The sequence below is a fragment of the Protomyctophum bolini genome, assembly GCF_963924005.1.
Source record: "Protomyctophum bolini genome assembly, chromosome: 9".
Lineage (NCBI taxonomy): Eukaryota > Metazoa > Chordata > Actinopteri > Myctophiformes > Myctophidae > Protomyctophum > Protomyctophum bolini.
Genome location: NC_137870.1, coordinates 38933372 through 38953781, shown reverse-complemented (window position 1 = coordinate 38953781; position 20410 = coordinate 38933372). Strand labels below are relative to the sequence as shown.

Sequence of the window (20410 nt, the reverse complement as noted above, 5' to 3'; positions counted from 1 at the left end):
AAAATGATGAGAAACGAGGCTAACTTTTTTTTTCAAAATTTCAAAAAACATGGGCTATAACCCATCGTTTTTGTAATTTTGTCATTTTTTTCAAATCCTCAAAAATGATGAAAAACGGCGCGCTATAGTATGCCGTACGATATGGGCTATAGCCCATGGTCCAAAATGATGAGAAACGAGGCTAACTTTTTTTTTCAAAATTTCAAAAAACATGGGCTATAACCCATCGTTTTTGTAATTTTGTCATTTTTTTCAAATCCTCAAAAATGATGAAAAACGGCGCGCTATAGTATGCCGTACGATATGGGCTATAGCCCATGGTCCAAAATGATGAGAAACGAGGCTAACTTTTTTTTTCAAAATTTCAAAAAACATGGGCTATAACTAGGGATGCACCGAAAGGGAAATTCTTGGCCGAAACCGAATACCGAATATAGGAAACAGTTGGCCGAAAACCGAATACCGAATAGCCGAATACATCTTCGTTGTAAAGCTACCTGATTATGTCAAAAGACATGATTATGGATTTTCATAATCGATTCATTGGGAGATTATTTAAACGATTAATCGGATTATGGCACCTTTTTGCAATTACCTTTAAAAAAAATGCTTCAAGTTATTGTAGACAATAAAAATGAATACTCATTCAAAATTAATATTTTACCCCCTTTTTTATACAATTTGATTTCATTGCCATTCCTTGTACAGTAATGATACTGTAATCTGTAATGTTGACCGTGTATAGCTGACTGTCTTTCTTTCCATTTCCATCTCTGGGAGCCCAATTTATTTTATTTTTTTATTTCTATTGTAAAATCAATGTCAATTTTGAGAGTCTATTTGGTTCCATTTTTGCACTCTGTTACAGACCCTTGGGGTACTTCCTAACTAACTATCTATAATTTAGCTGGAACTCCCACTATGAGAACCACTGTCCTACACAGTCTGTGTGGGCATGCACGCGCGCACACACACACACACACACACACACACACACACACACACACACACACACAAGCATGCTAGCTGATAGGGGAAAACGTTCTTATTTAGCAGCCATATTAGCATGTTCTCTAGGCTCTAGTATCACATATTGCCAAAGTTAAACAGCACTGAACAACTGATCATTGTTAAGCAAAACGTTCACGGACATTCTGCTTTTTGCCCTATGCCCACTTCAATGCGCTGCTGAGATTACATCACAGGTGGAACAAATTTGAGGAGCTAACGAGCATGCTACTGCTAGTCTTCGTCGTAGCCTGCCTGCAAGCATTGGGGACATTGGGGAGCATTTTTGGTCATACGACAAAAGAATAGACAGCGGCGGTGCTACCATGTTTTGGGACCTGTTTTGGGCAATTTGCAACCTGTTGATGAGCTCGCAGTTTTCGCGGAGCGCAGCCACAGAGCAACGTGACGCTCTCTCTGTGTGTGTGTGTGTGTGTGTGTGTGGAGGAGACTGAAGTTGGGAGACGGAGAGAGAGAGGGGTAGATGCAGAGCGCTCTGGTTACGTTCAAGACAATTGCGTGTTGTGTTTATACCGACCCGGTGTTTTGACTGTGATATTTTTCGGCCTATTTGAGCCGAAACCGAATAGGCCGAAAATACATTTTTAGCCATTTTCGGCCGAATATTTTCGGTGGCCGAATTTTCGGTGCATCCTTAGCTATAACCCATCGTTTTTGTCATTTTGTCATTTTTTTCAAATCCTCAAGTTAGCATAAATTGCGGAAAATTGCGGAATTCAGGACATTTCAGAAATTGCGGAAATTTGAAATTTCAAGTTAGCCTAAATTGCGGAAAATTGCGGAATTCAGGAAATTTCAGAAATTGCAAATTGCGGAAATTGAGGAAATTTGAAATTTCAAGTTAGCCTAAATTGCGGAAAATTGCGGAATTCAGGAAATTTCAGAAATTGCGGAAATTTCAGAAATTTGAAATTTCAAGTTAGCCTAAATTGCGGAAAATTGCGGAATTCAGGAAATTTCAGAAATTGCAAATTGCGGAAATTGAGGAAATTTGAAAAAATGAAAAAAACGATGGGTTATAGCCCATGTTTTTTGACATGAGTCTTTGCCGGTTTGAACCGGCACACTTCTACTAGGTATACTACGGATATCATTTGACTTATCCACTGGGCCATTGAGGCATACAAACATGGTGAATTTCTGGGCTGCTTTAAAGTTGTCCTTCTGGAAATCAGTGTGAGGAAATATGAAAAAATGAAAAAAACGATGGGTTATAGCCCATGTTTTTTGACATGAGTCTTTGCCGGTTTGAACCGGCACACTTCTACTAGGTATACTATGGATATCATTTGACTTATCCACTGGGCCATTGAGGCACACAAACATGGTGAATTTCTGGGCTGCTTTAAAGTTGTCCTTCTGGAAATCAGTGTGAGGAAATTTGAAAAAACGATGGGTTATAGCCCATGTTTTTTTACATGAGTCTTTGCCGGTTTGAACCGGCACACTTCTACTAGGTATACTACGGATATCATTTGACTTATCCACTGGGCCATTGAGGCACACAAACATGGTGAATTTCTGGGCTGCTTTAAAGTTGTCCTTCTGGAAATCAGTGTAAAGCAAAGTGTCACAGTTTTGACCAGGATTTGAACCCTGGACCTGTGGCTCTCAATGACAGACTCTCATCACAGTGAGCTAACTTCTGGATACTACTACAAAGCTTTTTTGTTTGTTTTCTTCTTCTGAAATCGGTCTTGAACGTAAAGATATGAGTCAGGTTCGAACCGGCACACTTCTACTAGGTATACTACGGATATCATTTGACTTATCCACTGGGCCATTGAGGCACACAAACATGGTGAATTTCTGGGCTGCTTTAAAGTTGTCCTTCTGAAAGTCAGTGTGCAAAGCAAAGTGTCACATAGCCACATGACTAATGTGGGATTCGAACCCTGGACCTGTGGATGACAAGTACAGCCACTCATCACACTGAGCTAACTGCTGGTTACTACAACACAGCTTTTCTGTGCTAGTTGATGTTAGTGTGGAATGCAGTGTCAGTAAAGAATGGGGTGGGATTGGCCCCTTTATTTTTTTGTTTGAACCTGAGTGGGCTTTGAACCCACCATCTCCCGATCATGTGGCAGCATTCTAACACACTGAGCTACTGGCTCCAGACAATTCACACTTATTTTTTGTTTCTTTTGTTCTTCTGTAAACTCATAAAGTTTTTCACTCCGTGAGATCAGCCAAAGAGTCGAAGGGTTTTCTGTACCTCATTTGAACTGCCTAAATCCAGGATTGAAACAGGGACCGACCTTTAAATCTTCAGCAGGTTCGAACTTGATGCAGTTGAGAATGTCTGACTTAACCCACCTTTCAGAATATAGAGGTTCTTTAGGTTAAAAAACAATGCACACTTTCGACATAAAAGCCCTAAAGAAACAAGTGTAATTGGTGGAGGTGCTCTAGGTGATCGAGTTCTAGCGTGGCTACCAAGGCGACTGTGTACCGAGGTACATGGCCAAAGCAGGTTCAAGGCCAGCCTGGGGGACCAAGCTGTACCCAAGCACTGAAGCCAATACTCATCGATGTACTCTGTTACCCTGGGTCTACTGGGATGCAGTACAGTGGGGCCACAGTAAAATGTGGGTGTTATGGCAAAATAAACTAGAACTGCACCCTATCGAGTGCCTACTTGCTTGTTGCACACAAGTAGGCCTACTAGTACGGACATTTATACAATATTTAGCTCACTCTTACATCAAGGATGTTTTTCCAAGTTTGTATGTGTATTACAAAGAGCAGGGCCTTTAGTTATTCTTTTTTCATTTTGCATCTTTGCAAGGTTGTACCTTTGTAGGCCTACCTGTCTCTAATGTATAAGCAAAGTTAGAGTCTTTGCCGGTTTGAACCGGCACACTTCTACTAGGTATACTACGGATATCATTTGACTTATCCGCTTGGCCATTGAGGCACACAAACATGTTGAATTTCTGGGCTGCTTTAAAGTTGTCCTTCTGGACCTTTAGATCTTCAGTCTAACGCTCTCCCAACTGAGCTATTTCTAAGTGTCAAATCCAGCATTTATTTTTTACATTGACTGTTACTTGTTACTTCTTAAACAAAAAAACTCATAAAGTTTTTCACCCAGGGAGATCAGCCTAAGAGTCATAGGGTTTGCTGTACCTCATTTCAACTGGCGAAAGCCGGGATTGAACCAGGGACCTTCAGGTCTATCAGTCAAACGCTCTCCCAACTGAGCCATTTCGGCTTGCAAAGTGTCAAATCCAGCATTTATTTTTACATTGACTGTTACTTGTTACTTCTTAAACAAAAAAAACTCATGTTTTTCACCCAGGGAGATCAGCCTAAGAGTCATAGGGTTTTCTGTACCTCATTTCAACTCCTGAAAGCCGGGATTGAACCAGGGACCTTCAGATCTTCAGTCTAATGCTCTACCAACTGCGTTATTTCGGCGTGTCACATCCAGAATATATTTTTCAATTGATTGTTAGTTCTTAAACAAATAAACTCATACAGTTTTCCCCCAGTAAGATCAGCCTGGGAGTCATACGGTTTTCTGTACCTCATTTGACCTGCTGAAATCCGGTTCCATTTGTACACTGTCAAAGTCACTAACTAATACTATCAACATCCATCTATTCTATATACCCTCTACAACAGTGGTTCCCAAACCCTTTCTTGTCAAGGATCCCAGAATTTACACTTTATTAGCCCGTGGAACCTAACCCTAACCCCAACCCTAACCCGGCTATAATCCATGGTCAAAAATGATGAAGTGATTTTGTCTTTTTTACAAAACCCCGTTTTTACCATGGGCTATAGTCCATGGTCTCGGAGTGATTTTCGTCTTTTTTTCAAATGCTCAAAAATGATGAAAAACGGCATGCTAGTGTACCCTAACCCTAACCCGGCTATAATCCATGGTCAAAAACGATGAAAAATGAGGATTTGAAAAAAAGACAAAATCACTTCCTGACCATGGGTTATAGTCCATGGTGTCGGAGTGATTTTCGTCATTTTTTTTAAATCCTCAAAAATGATGAAAAAACGGCATGCTACAGTACCCTAACCATAACCCTTGATCGTAGGAGATAGTAATGTAGGACTCTACAGATCAAGTGCTATCCAGTCATAAAGTTTGAACACTTGAAGAAACTACTACAGAAAACTGGAAACACTGCATCCTATCTGTAGGAATGAACAATCAACAGCAGGGGAAAACAGAAACAGGACGGAAGACAATGAGGCACAAGTGTGGCCTACATGGGTCACATATAATTCGCCCAGCTGGTACCCACTTAAGGCCCAATCAGATCCCAGTTCAAACCCATATAGGCAAACACAGGTGGCGCACACATGGTTCTGAAATAAAATGGCCCATTTGGATACCACCTAAGACCCACTTAGAAACCCGCAAAAGCCCATATGGGCTAACACGGGTGGGCCCTTTGTGAAAACTGGGTGCACGGCCCACTCGGAACCCATGCCCATAGCCCATGTCAAAACCCAAGTGGGGCCCAGATGGACATGTTAGCTGGGTGAGATCAACGTGTGATTGAATGTGTATGAACATTGAACAAGATGTGAACGTGTCATTATCTGGTAGTGCACAGCATGCAATGTTTTGTCTTTATTGAGACAGATGGCGTCTGATTACAGGGCTTCACATATAACTGCTGTTTACACAGGAACTCTTTAAGTAACAAAGGTGTCTTCCGCTGTCTCACACTTATGCTTGATTGATATGCTCCATTGGACTTCACACAGCCATTACACAGAAACAGCGGAAAAACAAAACATGCTGCAAAACTGCTGCAACAACTGAATATTAGTTTGAAGATTGTTGGTCAACCACTTCAGAGAATCTAAATGTGATAACAATAAGATTGGCAAGGAATGTCACTTCAAACACTAGTCATGATTTGAAAGGGGAATATAAGTCGTTACCTTCAAAAAGGAGATATAATCTTCCAGAAGTCCTTTGTTCATCAGTCGATTTCGAGGCTAGATTTAGAACCTGGCCAAGGGCCAGTAGAACAATGAAGGACATCTCTGCTCTTGTACTTCATGTTTTATTTTGTGTTCAAAGTAATATTGTATTGTATCATATGGTATTACGTGACAACCAGGAATAGTCTGGTGACCACCGGGGAGACGGGTGGCAGCCGGAATGTAGACGGCACTCGGGAGCAGTATGGGTTGGCCTGTGTCTTCCGTGAGGAAGAAGCCCAACAAACCCACGGTGAGGCCTTTAGCCACAAGTGGCACCACCATGGGCCAGGTGGAGCCTGCAGAACCATTGCAACGAGAGAATCCACCACTCCTGAATGAAGTGCCTGGTGCTAGGAGTCTGGTGCAAACACACAGGTGCTGGGCCCATGGTGAGAGCAGGAGTGGACCTGCGGTGAGACGTAGGAGGGGCCCGGACAGGAGTCAGTCAACCCACAGAGCCTAGTCCTTCCACGTGCCAGATTGATGTGATCCTCCCGCATACCCAGTCCCTGCAGAGTAGTTCAGGAGGAACAGATTGTGTGGCCCCGGTTTTCCCCTAATGGGACTGATCGAGGGTATAGCTACTGGGGCGTAAGTGGGGACTTGATCACCCCGGCTGGGTCACCTGAGTGAGGGGTATGATGTTGGGAGACCCGAAACCCTGTTGACCTTGGGATACATCACAGAGGAAACGTCCCAGGTGCATCCATGAGATGTTTTTTTTTTTTTTTTTATCATAATAATTATATCTCCAAGCCAGGGACAAACCACATGGAAACTAATTTACCCTGTTAGCGAATGTATAATACATTCACTGGATATTTACACAGAGGGAAGACAAGATTTGTTTGTTTGTTGAGAAAATAAAAAATTACAATTCAATTATTTAATTTCAATTATTCTAAAATGTGAAACAGGATACTTTGTGATGGTGAAGAAAATGGGGGGGTGCATGGGGTGAGGTAAGGCCATCTCAAGACGCGACAAAAGAAAAGACTGAAATAAATAATTAAATGATGATGTCACATTGAGACCGACAGACCTCTCCACATCTCTCCAGACAGAACATCCAGACACACAGACCTACATACTGTACATCCAGAGTGACAGATTGACACAAATAGCCCCCGATTTGGGTCACACAGGGTTAGTTTGGCATGATGCAGGGGCTGCCTTTTCTGGTATGCAGACACGGCATTGACGTGGTTTCGTTTACTTTTTGATCTTTTTTGTTATTCTTGACAGTAGCATCATTATTGCAAATGAGGGCAAACCTCAATGCTCTTTTAAAGAATAAAGGTTTCAATGAATCAATCAATCAATCAATTACTCAGACACCACCGTTACTGATGCACACGCACACATATACAAACACTTTTATGGAGCTTCTTAATTGACACATCCAGACAAAACAAAAAGCTGTCTATTATGTCGCCACCCATGAAGAGCCCATTCTGTTGTTGTCCACCCCTTGATCGGTCTGAATGGGGCCCTTTAATCATACAACACACACTTGACTGTATGCTCCTTTGAATTATACACGCACATAAATAACACACATTTTGAACGGTTCATAGAATAGGGGCCCACCCTCTTGCAAGGGGGTGTCCTATTTATCACAGATATAGAGAAGCTTGTGTGGTCCACCAACATCGTCCTAAACGTACTCTGACATGAATGGACCCGATTGTGGATGACAGTGAGTCTGTCTGCAGGGACGAGGTCAGAAAACGGACGAGCTCAGACACAATGGCGTCGTAAGAAACAACCTCGTTCTAACGGTAAGGAACTGATCGTGGACAAAAGGAGGCCAAGAACAGAGAACGGCCCCATGTATGACCCTGTAACCAACGCTACTACCGTCGTACAACCGAGGCTACTAAGAAGAGGCCCAGTGCCGACCCACCACCTCGGCCACATATAGCATCATGGAGGAGCAGATGGAGTGTTCCTGCGCTTTACTGTAGATCCTTTTCGGATCAAGGTTCTGTTTTTATTAGCTCTATAGTGACTATCATCATCATCATTTTTCGACCGTGGTCGAGATCTTGGATTTCATAATGCCTGCACGCCAGACTATCGCGGTCCTTCATTACCATCCCCAGTTCTTGCTTACTGATGCGTCATGTGTCAGCGATGACATCAGGGCATACGACAGTTTTCTACCTCTGGTCTGCTTTGAGGCAGGACTCCAGAGAAGAAGGGAAGATATAACCTCATTGTCAGCTCTGTAGCAGTGGCCGGCAAACTGTGTTCTAGAGACTATAGTCTATACCGATGTAAATTAGCATTCTTGCGAAACTCACTGTCAAAACGATTTTAAATGCATCACAGTGTTATGGGTGGCGTGAGACATGTGGAGAGAGTTTACAATGAATTTACAATGAATTATGAAAAGAAAAACACTCGAATAAGCAAAAAGATGGCATCCTTTGACTTTATGCATTTGTATCCTGTTTTTCATGGTTTTTGAAAAGATGAAAATCATGAAAAACGACATACTGTAGTATGTCGTGTTTCATGATTTTCAACGACATACTATAGTATTACGATAAACTAACAAATATGAAAATCATGAAAAACAACATAGGCCTATATAGTATGTTGTTTTTCATGATTAGTAGCCTAGCTACATCTTCCATTAGAACAACTTTCTACCACAGCACATGTGAAGGTCACACTGTTTGATGTCAGGAGTCAGGACACATGTTCTGTCTGCTTTCAGCCTGGTTGTTGCCGTTTTTTAGGATAGGGAAATGTAAAAGACCTGTGTAACTATTGAGCCTCAGTATTTCTCCATTCTCCAAGCTGCTTGAATTGGGAATGATGTTCATATAGCCTACTGTATAGGCCTTCTACTAGCGTTCAAACACCATGGCCCTCCTGTCCTGGACTTTCCGTCTGAATGAGGACAGGTGGTTTCAGGCCGGGGGTGCTTGGGTGGTGCAGAGGTAAAGTACCTTCCCACCACTGCAGAGCCTGTGCATTCGGATGAATGCCCGTGTTCGGGCAGCAAATTTCTATTTTAGTTTAGTAAGAGTCTTTGGAATGAAACTTCATTTCACTAGTAAGAGACCACTGTAAATGAGTCCGTTTGATGAGGGCTAGGTGCACAGAAAAATGACATACCAAAAGATCTCCATCGTTGCCAAAGGTTTATTTCAAAGGTTTCCAAAAATAATGTTCCAAAACAATGCCTCAGGAAAAAATACTTCACAAAAATAAAATATAACTTTAAAAAAAAATCAATTAACAAAATTAAATAACAAGCTTAAATTCAAGCCTCCAGTGTGGACATTACCAGTCCCTACACTGTCCTATAGGGCAGAGCTTCCCGTATTGTGCCCCTTTCCTCCCCATGTATCACCATGGACTGACTACATGAACAACTCCAACTCAGGCCTCTCACTAGTGGCCCATACCATCTGTCTAGAGACAGGTTTCCCCAAAACATTCACTTACACAACTAGTGAACATGTAACCAAGAAACATTTCAAAACATTTACAGCATACTTGTCAATCCTAAAATAATTAACAACCAGGCTTTAAACAACTTGTCCCGTTGTAATCATACTAAATAGTATGTATTACCAGACCCATGCACCCCTGCAACATGGTGCAACCCAATTGAATCCTCCACCTATAAAAGGAGCAGTGGATTCAGTAGTGACTCTTTTGTGAAACTTTGACCAGGAAATGAGGATGGTGTGAGCAGTGGGTGTTTGAGTTATCATTACTATGTTGTCAAACTGTTGGACTTTGAAAGGAATAAAAGTATGTTTGACCAACCAATTGTCTCTGTCCAAATGATGAAATGAAATGAATATATGCATATAAAACGGTAGAAGTCAAGATCAACTGATTGCTAACTTAGCCGGCATAGTTAAACAGCAAACTGTTGGATAATGACTGAATACCGATGTGGAAATACTGAGTGTGAAATGAGGTTATGCCAAACAGAAAATGAAAAACAATTAAACATGTGTGGCTCAAGAGGAAAAGTGAGAAAGCATTCTGTCTTTATCACAACCACACCTTCATTCAAGGTTAACAGTTTATTGAAACAGAATGAGATGAATGCGGAGTGGAGTGAGGAACCCAAGGTAGGGCGAGACTCAGGGTGGGGGCATAGTCTCGATTTTTAAGAATAGTGAAAATAGCCAATCTACAAGTGCAGTACTCACAACCCATGTTTGGTCTGTCGTGGAGCAGAACAAACAACTTGGCTGAGAGATCGCAGGTGTATTTATACTGTGGTGATTGCACCAGGGATTGGCCGGGTGATAATGAAAGGCAGGTGAGTTTGATAAGGAGGGAGGACTTGTTGATAATGAGGGAGGAGTGGTTAAGGTCAAGCGGAAGGAGGTCTCTTCTCCCGAAACTGCGTTGTATAAATACAACTTCCCTTAGTTTTAGTCACATTTTAGTCACCTGGAATGTTTTAGTGTTAGTCTAGTTTTAGTCGATTAAATCTACAGTTGATTCAGTCGACAAAAATGTATTTTGGCAGGCCTTGATGCCGTCGTAATGACTGATTTTACACTTGCTGAAAATAGCCGATCTACAGTACTAGATCAGCTATTTTCAGCATGCAACCAAGTGTAAAATGACTTATACTGGATCTCTTGTCCACTAGTCCCTTCCTAACATTTTCGTCTAGTTTTTACACGAAATTGTCAGTATATGTAGTCTTAGTTTTAGTCATCATATAGCTTAGTTTTTATTTAGTTTCCATTTAGTTTTCGTCAGTGGAAAAAGGTAGTCGACGAACAGTTTTCGTCTTAGTTTTAGTCGACGAAAACAACACTGGTTCGGGGGAGGGACGCCAAGTGGTGAAGGTGATATTTGTTAGCTGCACGTCCTGCAGCGGTATGGCTGTCAGCTGCTGTTGTTGCGGTTGTTTGTTTGTTTTTATGTTTCTTATTTATATACATTTGTTTCCTTTATTCATTCATAATGCCAGTCTACATAATTATAGTTTTTGTTATTTGTTATTCAGCGCATTGCAATGTCTAGTTCCAGAGTTAAGGTGGTAAATAACCACAGACCACAAAGGGGCGGAGTGCCACAACACAACATTGAATGAGGAAGCTGCACATTTCATCATTTTGTAAAATACATTAAATGTGTCCGTCTTCTACAGATAAAAGGTATTTTAGAGTATTAGAACAACAGCAGAGCAATCAACTATAGAAACTGTCTTTCTTGAAAGATGATCATCTTTCCCCCTAAATGGTCTTTATAGCTGGATTAATTAAACCATTCAAATAGATCTCCACGTTAGATGTTACCGTTCATTCATGTCAATAAAAACATCCAGAGGCGTTTTTGTGCAGTGTTGTTGGTCTTCAATCAACATGTTTATTATCAGGTAGTAAAATATGTACAGTCGTATAATGGGTGAAGCTATGCATTACACAGACACATGAAATGTCATACATTTTAAGTGGTTAAACTCCTGAAAACTCAGAAACAAACCTGATGTTTGACAGGAAAAAATAAAAACCTTTGTTTTTAACACTTCCAAAGGATGATTCATACTTAATTGTGCCTGTAACAGATCTATACAAGCTCACAAGTTGTAACGGTGCAATGCATTGTGATCTTGTAGGTTTGCAACTTTCGGTGCGTGACAGTATTACAGGCCCTTAATGAAGATTATCTATCTATGTAACTATGTAACTATGTAACTATGTATGTATCTATCTATCTATCTATCTATAACTCTATCGTAACTGGTTTCTTGTTGGTCCCCACTCTCTGGTAGTTCCTTGTTCCCGATACACTGGCACTGTACTGTATGTGTCAGTCCAGTGGTTCACAAATATTTGTATGCCAATAACCCCCAAATTAATTATGTAGGCCTATATCCTACATCTAGAAGCTATTGTATAGCTTGTAGATCGGCGACTTTCAAATAGGTGATGCATAGCATTTGCTATGCATATATATGCTTTAAACCTGTATTATAGGTTTAAAGTGGGTAAAGAGGTGCCCCCCCCCCCCTACTTCTACTAGTACTGATTATACTAAGGAGAAAGACTTTTAAAAAAAAGTGTACATAAAGTCTTACAATTATGATTTTATGTGGCCACACCCACCGCCACCACTTCATTAATTATGCTTGGTTTGCCTGGTGGGTGGTGATTAGTGGTGATCCGCCTGAACTGAAGCCGCACGCACAGCTGTAGTTGCAGCCTATGATAAAGGGGAGGAGTTAGGGGAGGGGATGGTATTGTGACGTCACTATATCACTGTCATTTCGATTGGGCCTTTTGAGAAACCATAAATACACAGGGAAGACATATTTGAATATTCTAACCACACCCCACATGGGGGTCTATTACAGTAATGTTAACTCCATAGACACGTACAAAACAGAAAAAGTTTACAAAAAAATCACAGCTCTTGATTCTATATTACCAGTAATACACCTTAACCCATTCTGACCGGGAACCCATTTTGGTGTTAGCATCATGTTATGCTTTAGCTATTGAAAAATAGCAGATCTACAAGCTCATAGCGCGCCACCGAGTGGCGCGCTACGAGCTTGTAGGTCTGCTATTTTTGAAAAATCGAAGAACGACTGACATTTTTTAAAATCTGATCTCAGGTCAGAATGGGTTCATCAGACCAGTGTGTGTCCAGTGGAAACCTCGTATAGAATCTGATCTCAGGTCAGAATGGGTTAAAGGCGATAAAGCGACCGCTAGGGCAGAGACACTCACACAGGAATAATGTCAAGAACACATTTTTCCACCCCATCAAAGGACCCCACTTTGGAACCACTGGCATAGATGGTACCGGAAACTAGAGTTTGAGGATCAGGACAGCCAATAATAATCCTTTCCTGTCCTCATCACATGTCATGTATAGCACGGCGATTGGCCGTTCCCCGTAGCAAGCCCCTATAAGACTGTGTCCGTTCCAAATGTCCTTCCGCAAGACGACCCCGTGACTCACCCGCTGTCAGAACGAAAGAAGTGGAGCTTCGCGTCAATGTGTCCGCGCAGCGGAAAACAGCCTCACAAGCTCACAGCGGCCCACATTCTCAAACAAGCTCTTGTGAGCTTGTTTGTACATCGGCCATTTTTTAACGATGTAAGTGGCCGCTCACACACGTGGGCATGCGACGACGTCGCACAGCCATTCCAATTAATCTCCTATGGGAGTCACGTGTGTCTCGTTGCAGCGAGTGGTTGTATTGTAAGCGCTGAATTGTGTTAAGTCTGATGTGTGTGAAAGCGTCGGGTTCAACATGGATGACCCGCCAACCAATAGGTTGACTTCAAGTGTGTGTTCTGCACTCGGAAGCCATTTCACTTGTAGTTTTCTTTTAGTGAGCAAACAGTCCAAAGCTATAGTCAAATAAACTACATACTGGAAAACAAGCACTCTGTTGGCATTGCCTGCAAAATCGCCAGACATCATGAAATTCATTTCGCTCCTATGCCACTAAAATGTGAAACGCCCTACCAACAGCCAGTAAGAAAAGTGAATCCCTAGACTCCTTCAAAACCGCTCTCAAAAAGCACCTATGGACAGCTGCAATTCGAAATTGACCCCTGTAAACCCCCCCCCATACTGTACATGTTTTTAACTTTTTAACTTTCTTTAACTGTAGGCCTACATATGATGATTTGAAAATGGAGGTCCCTGATGTAAACAAGTCTTAATGCTTTTCATGGTTTCATCCTCGTAGCAGTTCTTGTATTGACTTGTGCTTTCGTTTGAAATGTACCCATTCTACATACTGTGAATACAATTTCAATCAATCAATCAATGAGAAATGGCTGCGTCTGAAGTCTCGGCTTGCGTTTCAAATGCGTTGGCTGAAGGAAAGGCATGTGTGAATCAAGCCTAATTCCAGCTGAAATGCTCTAGCTATAGTAAGGCTATTATACACAACTGTTGTACGCACGTAATGGTCATCAGTGTGGCCGGCTTCAGCTGTCGTGCGTGTGTGCGGATCCGGTTTCAGCTGTTTTGTGTGTCGTGCAGATCCGGTTTCAGCCGGATGGCCCAGGAGTTGGCCGAGACGAGGTTTCCGCGGCGATGGACGCGGCAGGTGTACACGCCCTCGTTGAAGTGGTTGGCGAGGACGCGCAAGTCTCTGTCCTTCAGTATGATGTGACCCGGGACTGAAACCAGCAACCTCTCTCCATCTTTATACCAACTGCACGCACGCACGCACGCACGCACGCACGCACGCACGCACGCACGCACGCACGCACGCACACACAGACACACACACACAGACACACACACACACACACACACACACACACACACACACACACACACACACACACACACACACGCATGTAACCACTGTTAAAATGTTAACCACTTAATTCCTATATACTTCTCAAACAAGCAATAGCAACAAAAAAAGGAAAATAATGCATCAGAGATGCATGTGAGTTTGTAGATCGGCTATGTATGCTAATAGATAACTTGATAGGCGATGAGGTGAGGGCCATTTGGTTCCATTTGTACACTCTCAGAGTTATAGTGGTCCACGGTCCAATGCGGGGGTTCTCGAAGTGAGGTCCCCAGGTATTTTTTTGTACATGACATGAAAAGCGACATGAAAAGCTTTGAGAACCACTGTCCTACGGAACAGCATTGCTCTTGGTGGGTCCTGACCTGACTTTGGGCGGGACGCGAGGGTTCTTGGTTCCACAGCGGAAGCCCACCACCTTCCCCCGAGGGACCAGCTTCACCTTCACGTTGTCCGGAGGAGGGCTCGGCGTGGCCACCGCGTCCAGGGGTTCTGACATGGAGGTGCACATCGTCACAAGACAGGAGATAAGTGTCATGATACCACAGACAGATGGAACATTACACGGCCATCATGGCTTGTATTGTGTGTCCCAGCCTTCAAAACAACTCCAACCTTTTAAAAGAAGAATCACACCTGTGTGAACTGAGCTGCTCAACAACAACAACCGATGGCTGGATGTAGTGCTCAGTGTGAGTGGCCCTTTGGGCTGCTCAACAGTACCACTTTAGGTCACCCAGCGGTATTGCAGCTGTCCGTACCCCAAACAGACAGACAGACAGACAGACAGACAGCAAGTGTGATTCTTTTAGCCTATAGTTCCATTCACATCCAGCAGCAACTTCGACATCTAAACCTCAGAGCTCTATGTGACAGTATAGGAGTTCAGAGGAGCCAGCCCATTTAGAGCTTGAAAAACGATTGTGAAATAGGACAAGGAGCCAGTGGAACGAGGCCAAGACTTGAGTGATGCGCTCACATTTGTTTTTTTTTTACCAGTGAGGAAGCGAGCAGCTGCATTTTGAAGGAGCCGCAGTCGCCCGAGCGACGACTGGACAATGGCCACACAGGCAGAGCGTTTACAGTAATCAGGCCTTGGGGAAATGAGGGCAAATGAGGTCTCTCAGGGATTTGATATAGGTCATAATCTTGGGTTGAAAGTCTTAGCTGGACAAAGCTGGTTTTGACTAGCTTCAAATATGAAGGTGCTATCAAAAGTCACACCAAGATACTTCATATAGAGTAGAAGATCTCGGAGCTTATAGAATGCACAGTATCAACAGGGGAAAACTGCTAAACCTGTCCAGAAATGGCTATCTCACACTTTTGCTTTTGATAGAAGTGGTTCTATACAAACACTGGCATAAATAAAGAGCCCAGATTTGTTGGATGGCTAGTCCAATAAGAAATGGAATTAGATGGACGTGCACAGCCGGCGTCAGTGTCCCCATAGCAACGTCCCACAAGAGATTTCACACAGCAGACAAACAATATGCATCCCCTGCATCACATCCATGCAGCAGGCAGACAGACAGACAGACAGACAGACAGTAGTGGTAGTAGTAGTAATCCTACTAGTAGTAGTGGTAGTAGTAGTAATACTAGTAGTAGTGGTAGTAGTGGTAGTAATACTAGTATTCTAACCGTAACAGAGGTCACATCGTTGAGGACAGTTCTTCTTCATGAAACTCTTTCTGCGTTCACAGAATCCCAGCCGAGCCCACGGCTCACACACCCGCTTCTTATCCAGACAGCCTGGACGACACACACACACACACACACACACACACACACACACACACACACACACACAAATAGGTAATTATTATATATTTCTCCGTCTGAAAATGTTTTAATTTCTGTTAAGAGAAATAAATCTAATGAATCACTTTCAAGATTTTTCAAAAATGTTCAAAAATAGCAGATGTAGAAGCTCGCAGCGTGGCACATTATGAGCTTGTACATCTGCTATATATTTACATTTTTAGATAGCCACAGTAACAAATGTAGCTTGTGACCATGCACTTTTAACCTCCCTCAAGGACCCCTGATTTATACTAGTCGTTGTGACCACCTGGAACCTCCCTCAAGGACGCCTGATTTATACTAGTCGTTCTGTAACGACAAGGACAGCAGCTGAATGTAATTATTCTAATTAACATCTTAAAAGGATAGAAGACTAGTAGACTACTGTATTCAATCAAATTAATCTCTATAGCCCCAAGGCACCCCCCGCCAATAGAAGTAGTAGACAACAAACATCAAGTTACATGTAAGTCACTCATAGGGCGCGTTCGGAAATACCGCACCAGAGCGCACTCACCTATTAGTTTGCATTGCACAGTGCACCCAGTGCGCTATTTCCGAACACGCCCATAGTCACATATTTACTCTCCATCAGATATCTCTTCCTCATAAAGAATGTAAATAATGTAATATTTCTATCAGCTAAATAAAGGCCTATTCATAGTCTGGATTTTCGGTGGTGAGGTGACCACCGGAGCTGAAATAACGTTGAGCGGTGGTGAGTAAAAACAGAGAGAAGGGCTGGAGCGGTGGTTTGCTCTTCACCGCGGCTCGTGACGTCATGTTGTAGTTCGGTGGTCACCCCACCACCGAAAATCCAGACTATGTATGATATGAGCCTTCAGGCGTCATTGGTGGTTCCAGGGGATAGCATTTTACCTAAAATTGAATGGTTTTTTGTAGATTAATCTGATTTTAGATTGACACTTATAGATGCTTCTTTTCTTTCTGCAACCATACATTCATTAATCACTTTAAAACTGTCTCCCTGTTTTGGGCAGGCGCAATTTTAAAATAATGACCTTTTCTTTTTTTTTTAAATATGCATCGTGATGTGTTGAGATGCGTGATGCGTTGAGAGCTTGTCGATTGGCTCAGCTATTTAAAAAACATATTATTACAGTATATATTGATCTTAAGTGTAAGTGTAAGTATTTTTGCCACCCTCTATTTATTTTTTTAATTTATGAAATGGCGCCTGTGATCATGAGCTTCCTCCCAGTCCCAGACTGAACGTAAGAAGATGGACTACTAGACAATCATCTGGGGGCCAGCTTATGTTCCCCCAGTGTTCTGGGAAGAGTCAATATGACATTACATCCTGTAATCATGACGCATACAAGTCACTGTTGTTAATACAAAAAAAGAACCATGGAAAGCCCAATAGGCCCGTCAGAAAATGTTTTGCAATGAGTTTTAGAATGATAGGCCAAAGAATACTGACTGAAAATGCAGGACAAGATGCCCTTGGGGTTGTCACGACAGCCTTGGTTATGCCAAAAGCACAGTCTGGCCTTGTCAAATATGATGGATTAAATGTCAGAAATGATGGATTAGACGTGTTTATTTGACAAACTACGTTCACATTACACTACAGTATACCATTGCTCACAGCAGCAATGACAGAAATGTTCTTATGAACTGAAAAATAGCCTCACCTTAGCTCTGAGTCAAATTAGTTTGATTCAGTCAGGCCAGATTCAGTCAGGCCAAAGCCTGTATGATTTCTGGCATAGAGGGGCGGGCCTGTAGAAAACAGCGGAGAACACTGACGTCACCAAATTCTGAGCGACGCCCCTCTGCACTGTTATTATTGCTTAGCGAAATATAAATTGACTCCCACTACATATGCCAACTTTCCAATGGGTTTCCCCCTATAGCTTTTTTTTTTGAGCCAAATGCGAACGAAAATAATGGCCTGGGTACCGAGGCTATAGGCCAGATGTGACTGCTAACTCTGAAGCAAGGTTGCCAGAATGCCAGATCTAAAACAATAACCCCCCCCCCCATCGTATGTCTCCTCTACAGCAGGTTTTGGGGTTCCGCTCAGCAAACTTGAAATGGGCTCCACCCATTAAAACTACATACGTATTCGGGGAATCAAATTCAGAAATAGCTAAACTAGCAGATCTACACGCCCAACGCGCATTGCTTTGCACCACGTTTCGAGCTTGTAGATCTGCTATTTTTGATACTTTTGTGTTTTGTGTGGTAGTATGCTCAAGTAGGACATTCATTTACGAGAAAAGTAAATGCATTTTAATTATGGAGATAAGAGGTTTCTGACACGACAGCAACACACGTTTTTCAGAAAACCGTTGGCTATGGCTTAAGGTCAATTAAAGTGTGGAACGACAGCCGTTGCACTACGTGCCTCACTATGTGATGCCATGCAGAAGGACACAGAACACCGACCGTAGAGCCTCTGGATGCCCCAGACGTCGTCCTGGGCGATGTTCCTCTGGCCCGTGTAGGTGGCGTTGGGGTGCATCAGCGCCTGAGGGTCCCTGCTGTGCCACAGGCCCAGCGCGTGGCCGATCTCATGGGCCGCCACCTGCACCAGGTCGTTCAGCCACACGCCTATACGGAGGAGAGATCACACACATCAGTGATATCACACACATCACATCACATCAGATCTGACTGACAGACGGACGGACGGACGGACGGACGGACGACGGACGACAGACAGACAGACAGACAGACAGGTACCCTGTCTCCAGCTGAAGCGGGACTTTCCCAGGATCCAGAACTCGTGGTTATCAAAGTGGATCTCTCCTCTGGGGGGCAGGAAGGCGTGGGCCAGCTCTCCATTCAGCCCGTCGAAACACGGATGGAGCGGAGAGAACCAGCAGTCTGTGTGGTTGAATGTATAGAAACCTGCACACACACACACACACAAACGCACGCCACGCACGCACGCACACACACACACACACACGCACGCTCGCACCACACACACACACACACACACACACACGATTTAGGCATGTATAGCCTACTCCGCAGTATGACCGTTTTGACAGACTATCGTCTGTGAAATGTTACCTGATGTTTTTTTGCCTCACACGGACTGACTTCTTACCTATACTGTTGTGCTGCTACTCTTTCGACTGTATGTCTAACGTCATGTACATAACTGCTGCTTATGATGCTACAGTATGTACAGTATATATCGGTAGATATGCCCTCCCCCTCTTTAATTCTTTCTTGAAAACAACAAAATGATTGAAGCTTGCACAAAAAACTATTTACACCCACGGATTTACACTTGTAAACATGTGATGTGAAAACAAAACCGATTCTGATTCAGACTAGCTTGTAGATCTGTCGTGCAAACCCTCTCACAGTGGGCAGAACCAAACAGACACATTCAAGCAATCCCATTTCTATCGCAGTTGCAAATGCTGTAAAACACACACACACACACACACACACACACACACACACACACGAACACACTCGGACAAGGACACACACACACACACACACACACACTTACACGCAAGTGTCAGCTTCGTGTTGGTGTCAGGAGGTCAAGGTTAGGGTCACAGGTCAGGGAGTCTTACCGATAGTGATGTCAGCAGTAGCGTTGGGGCCAGTGAGCTCAGTGAAGGTCAAAGGTGAAACGTCACTCCATTTAGTGAAGGCAATGCTGATGGCTTTCCTGGTGTCGTCCTGGTTCAGTGTGTTGGGGAACTTAGTGATCCTGACAGACACACAGACAGACAGAGGCGCTTGCTGACGATGGGCACATTTTATTAATGGATTAAATAGGCCCGGGCCCTCAAGGTGTTCATGAAGAATACTGTTCCGTTATTTCGACGCTGCAGGCGAATCTAATCCAGAAATACATGTTGGTTGTGGTGAATGATGTTATGATGATTAGGTCTATAGAAGCAGATGGAAGCAGATACTTACAATATAAATATATAATACAGCAGGTCAGGCTGAAGAAGCTACAAACTATACACAGTAGACTATGTATATGGATAGATCAATAGACTATTCAATAGACATTACTGTACATTGAAAGCAATGTTAATTATGTTTGAGTCACTGTCTGTCTGTCTGTCTGTCTGTCTGTCTGTCATACTCTGCCTGATCTCACTTGTGTAAGTGATGTTGTGGTGTTAGATGTTTGTGTCTGTATCTTTCTGTTGTCATAGTTACCTCTAATATAAGTGATGTTGTGGTGTTAGATGTTTGTGTCTGTATCTTTCTGTTGTCATAGTTACCTCTAATATAAGTGATGTTGCGGTGTTGGATGTTGTGTCTGTATCTTTATGTTGTCATAGTTACCTGTAAGTGATGTTGTGGTGTTGCCAG

The 20410-nt window shown here is 42.8% G+C and overlaps 1 protein-coding gene and 1 long non-coding RNA gene across 3 annotated transcripts in view; both read right to left on the bottom strand.

The window, feature by feature from the left end:
• The window catches only part of LOC308321465, a 134693-nt gene extending 122215 nt beyond the window's left edge, over positions 1-12478 (bottom strand). The window contains exon 1 of the long non-coding RNA XR_013964617.1: positions 12426-12478. This is a non-coding gene — a long non-coding RNA (uncharacterized lncRNA). The remainder of the gene's footprint in view (positions 1-12425) is intronic.
• Positions 12479-12610: 132 nt separating this feature from the next.
• The window catches only part of mmp23bb (matrix metallopeptidase 23bb), an 11429-nt gene continuing 3629 nt past the window's right edge, over positions 12611-20410 (bottom strand). Inside the window, exons 2-9 of one of the 2 annotated variants that reach the window (XR_013964563.1) lie at positions 20384-20410; positions 19651-19790; positions 18794-18961; positions 18497-18661; positions 15920-16030; positions 14641-14767; positions 12871-14167; positions 12611-12836 (exon numbers count right to left, since the gene is read on the bottom strand). The exon at positions 20384-20410 is cut by the window's right edge and continues 113 nt beyond it. Coding sequence is in view for 1 of the 2 variants with exons in the window: in XM_080771520.1 (XP_080627646.1) it covers positions 13969-14167; positions 14641-14767; positions 15920-16030; positions 18497-18661; positions 18794-18961; positions 19651-19790; positions 20384-20410 (937 nt within the window). In the remaining variant the exon portion in view is untranslated. Of the gene's footprint in view, positions 14168-14640; positions 14768-15919; positions 16031-18496; positions 18662-18793; positions 18962-19650; positions 19791-20383 lie in introns of both variants that reach the window. The other variant, XM_080771520.1, reaches the window with a different exon arrangement.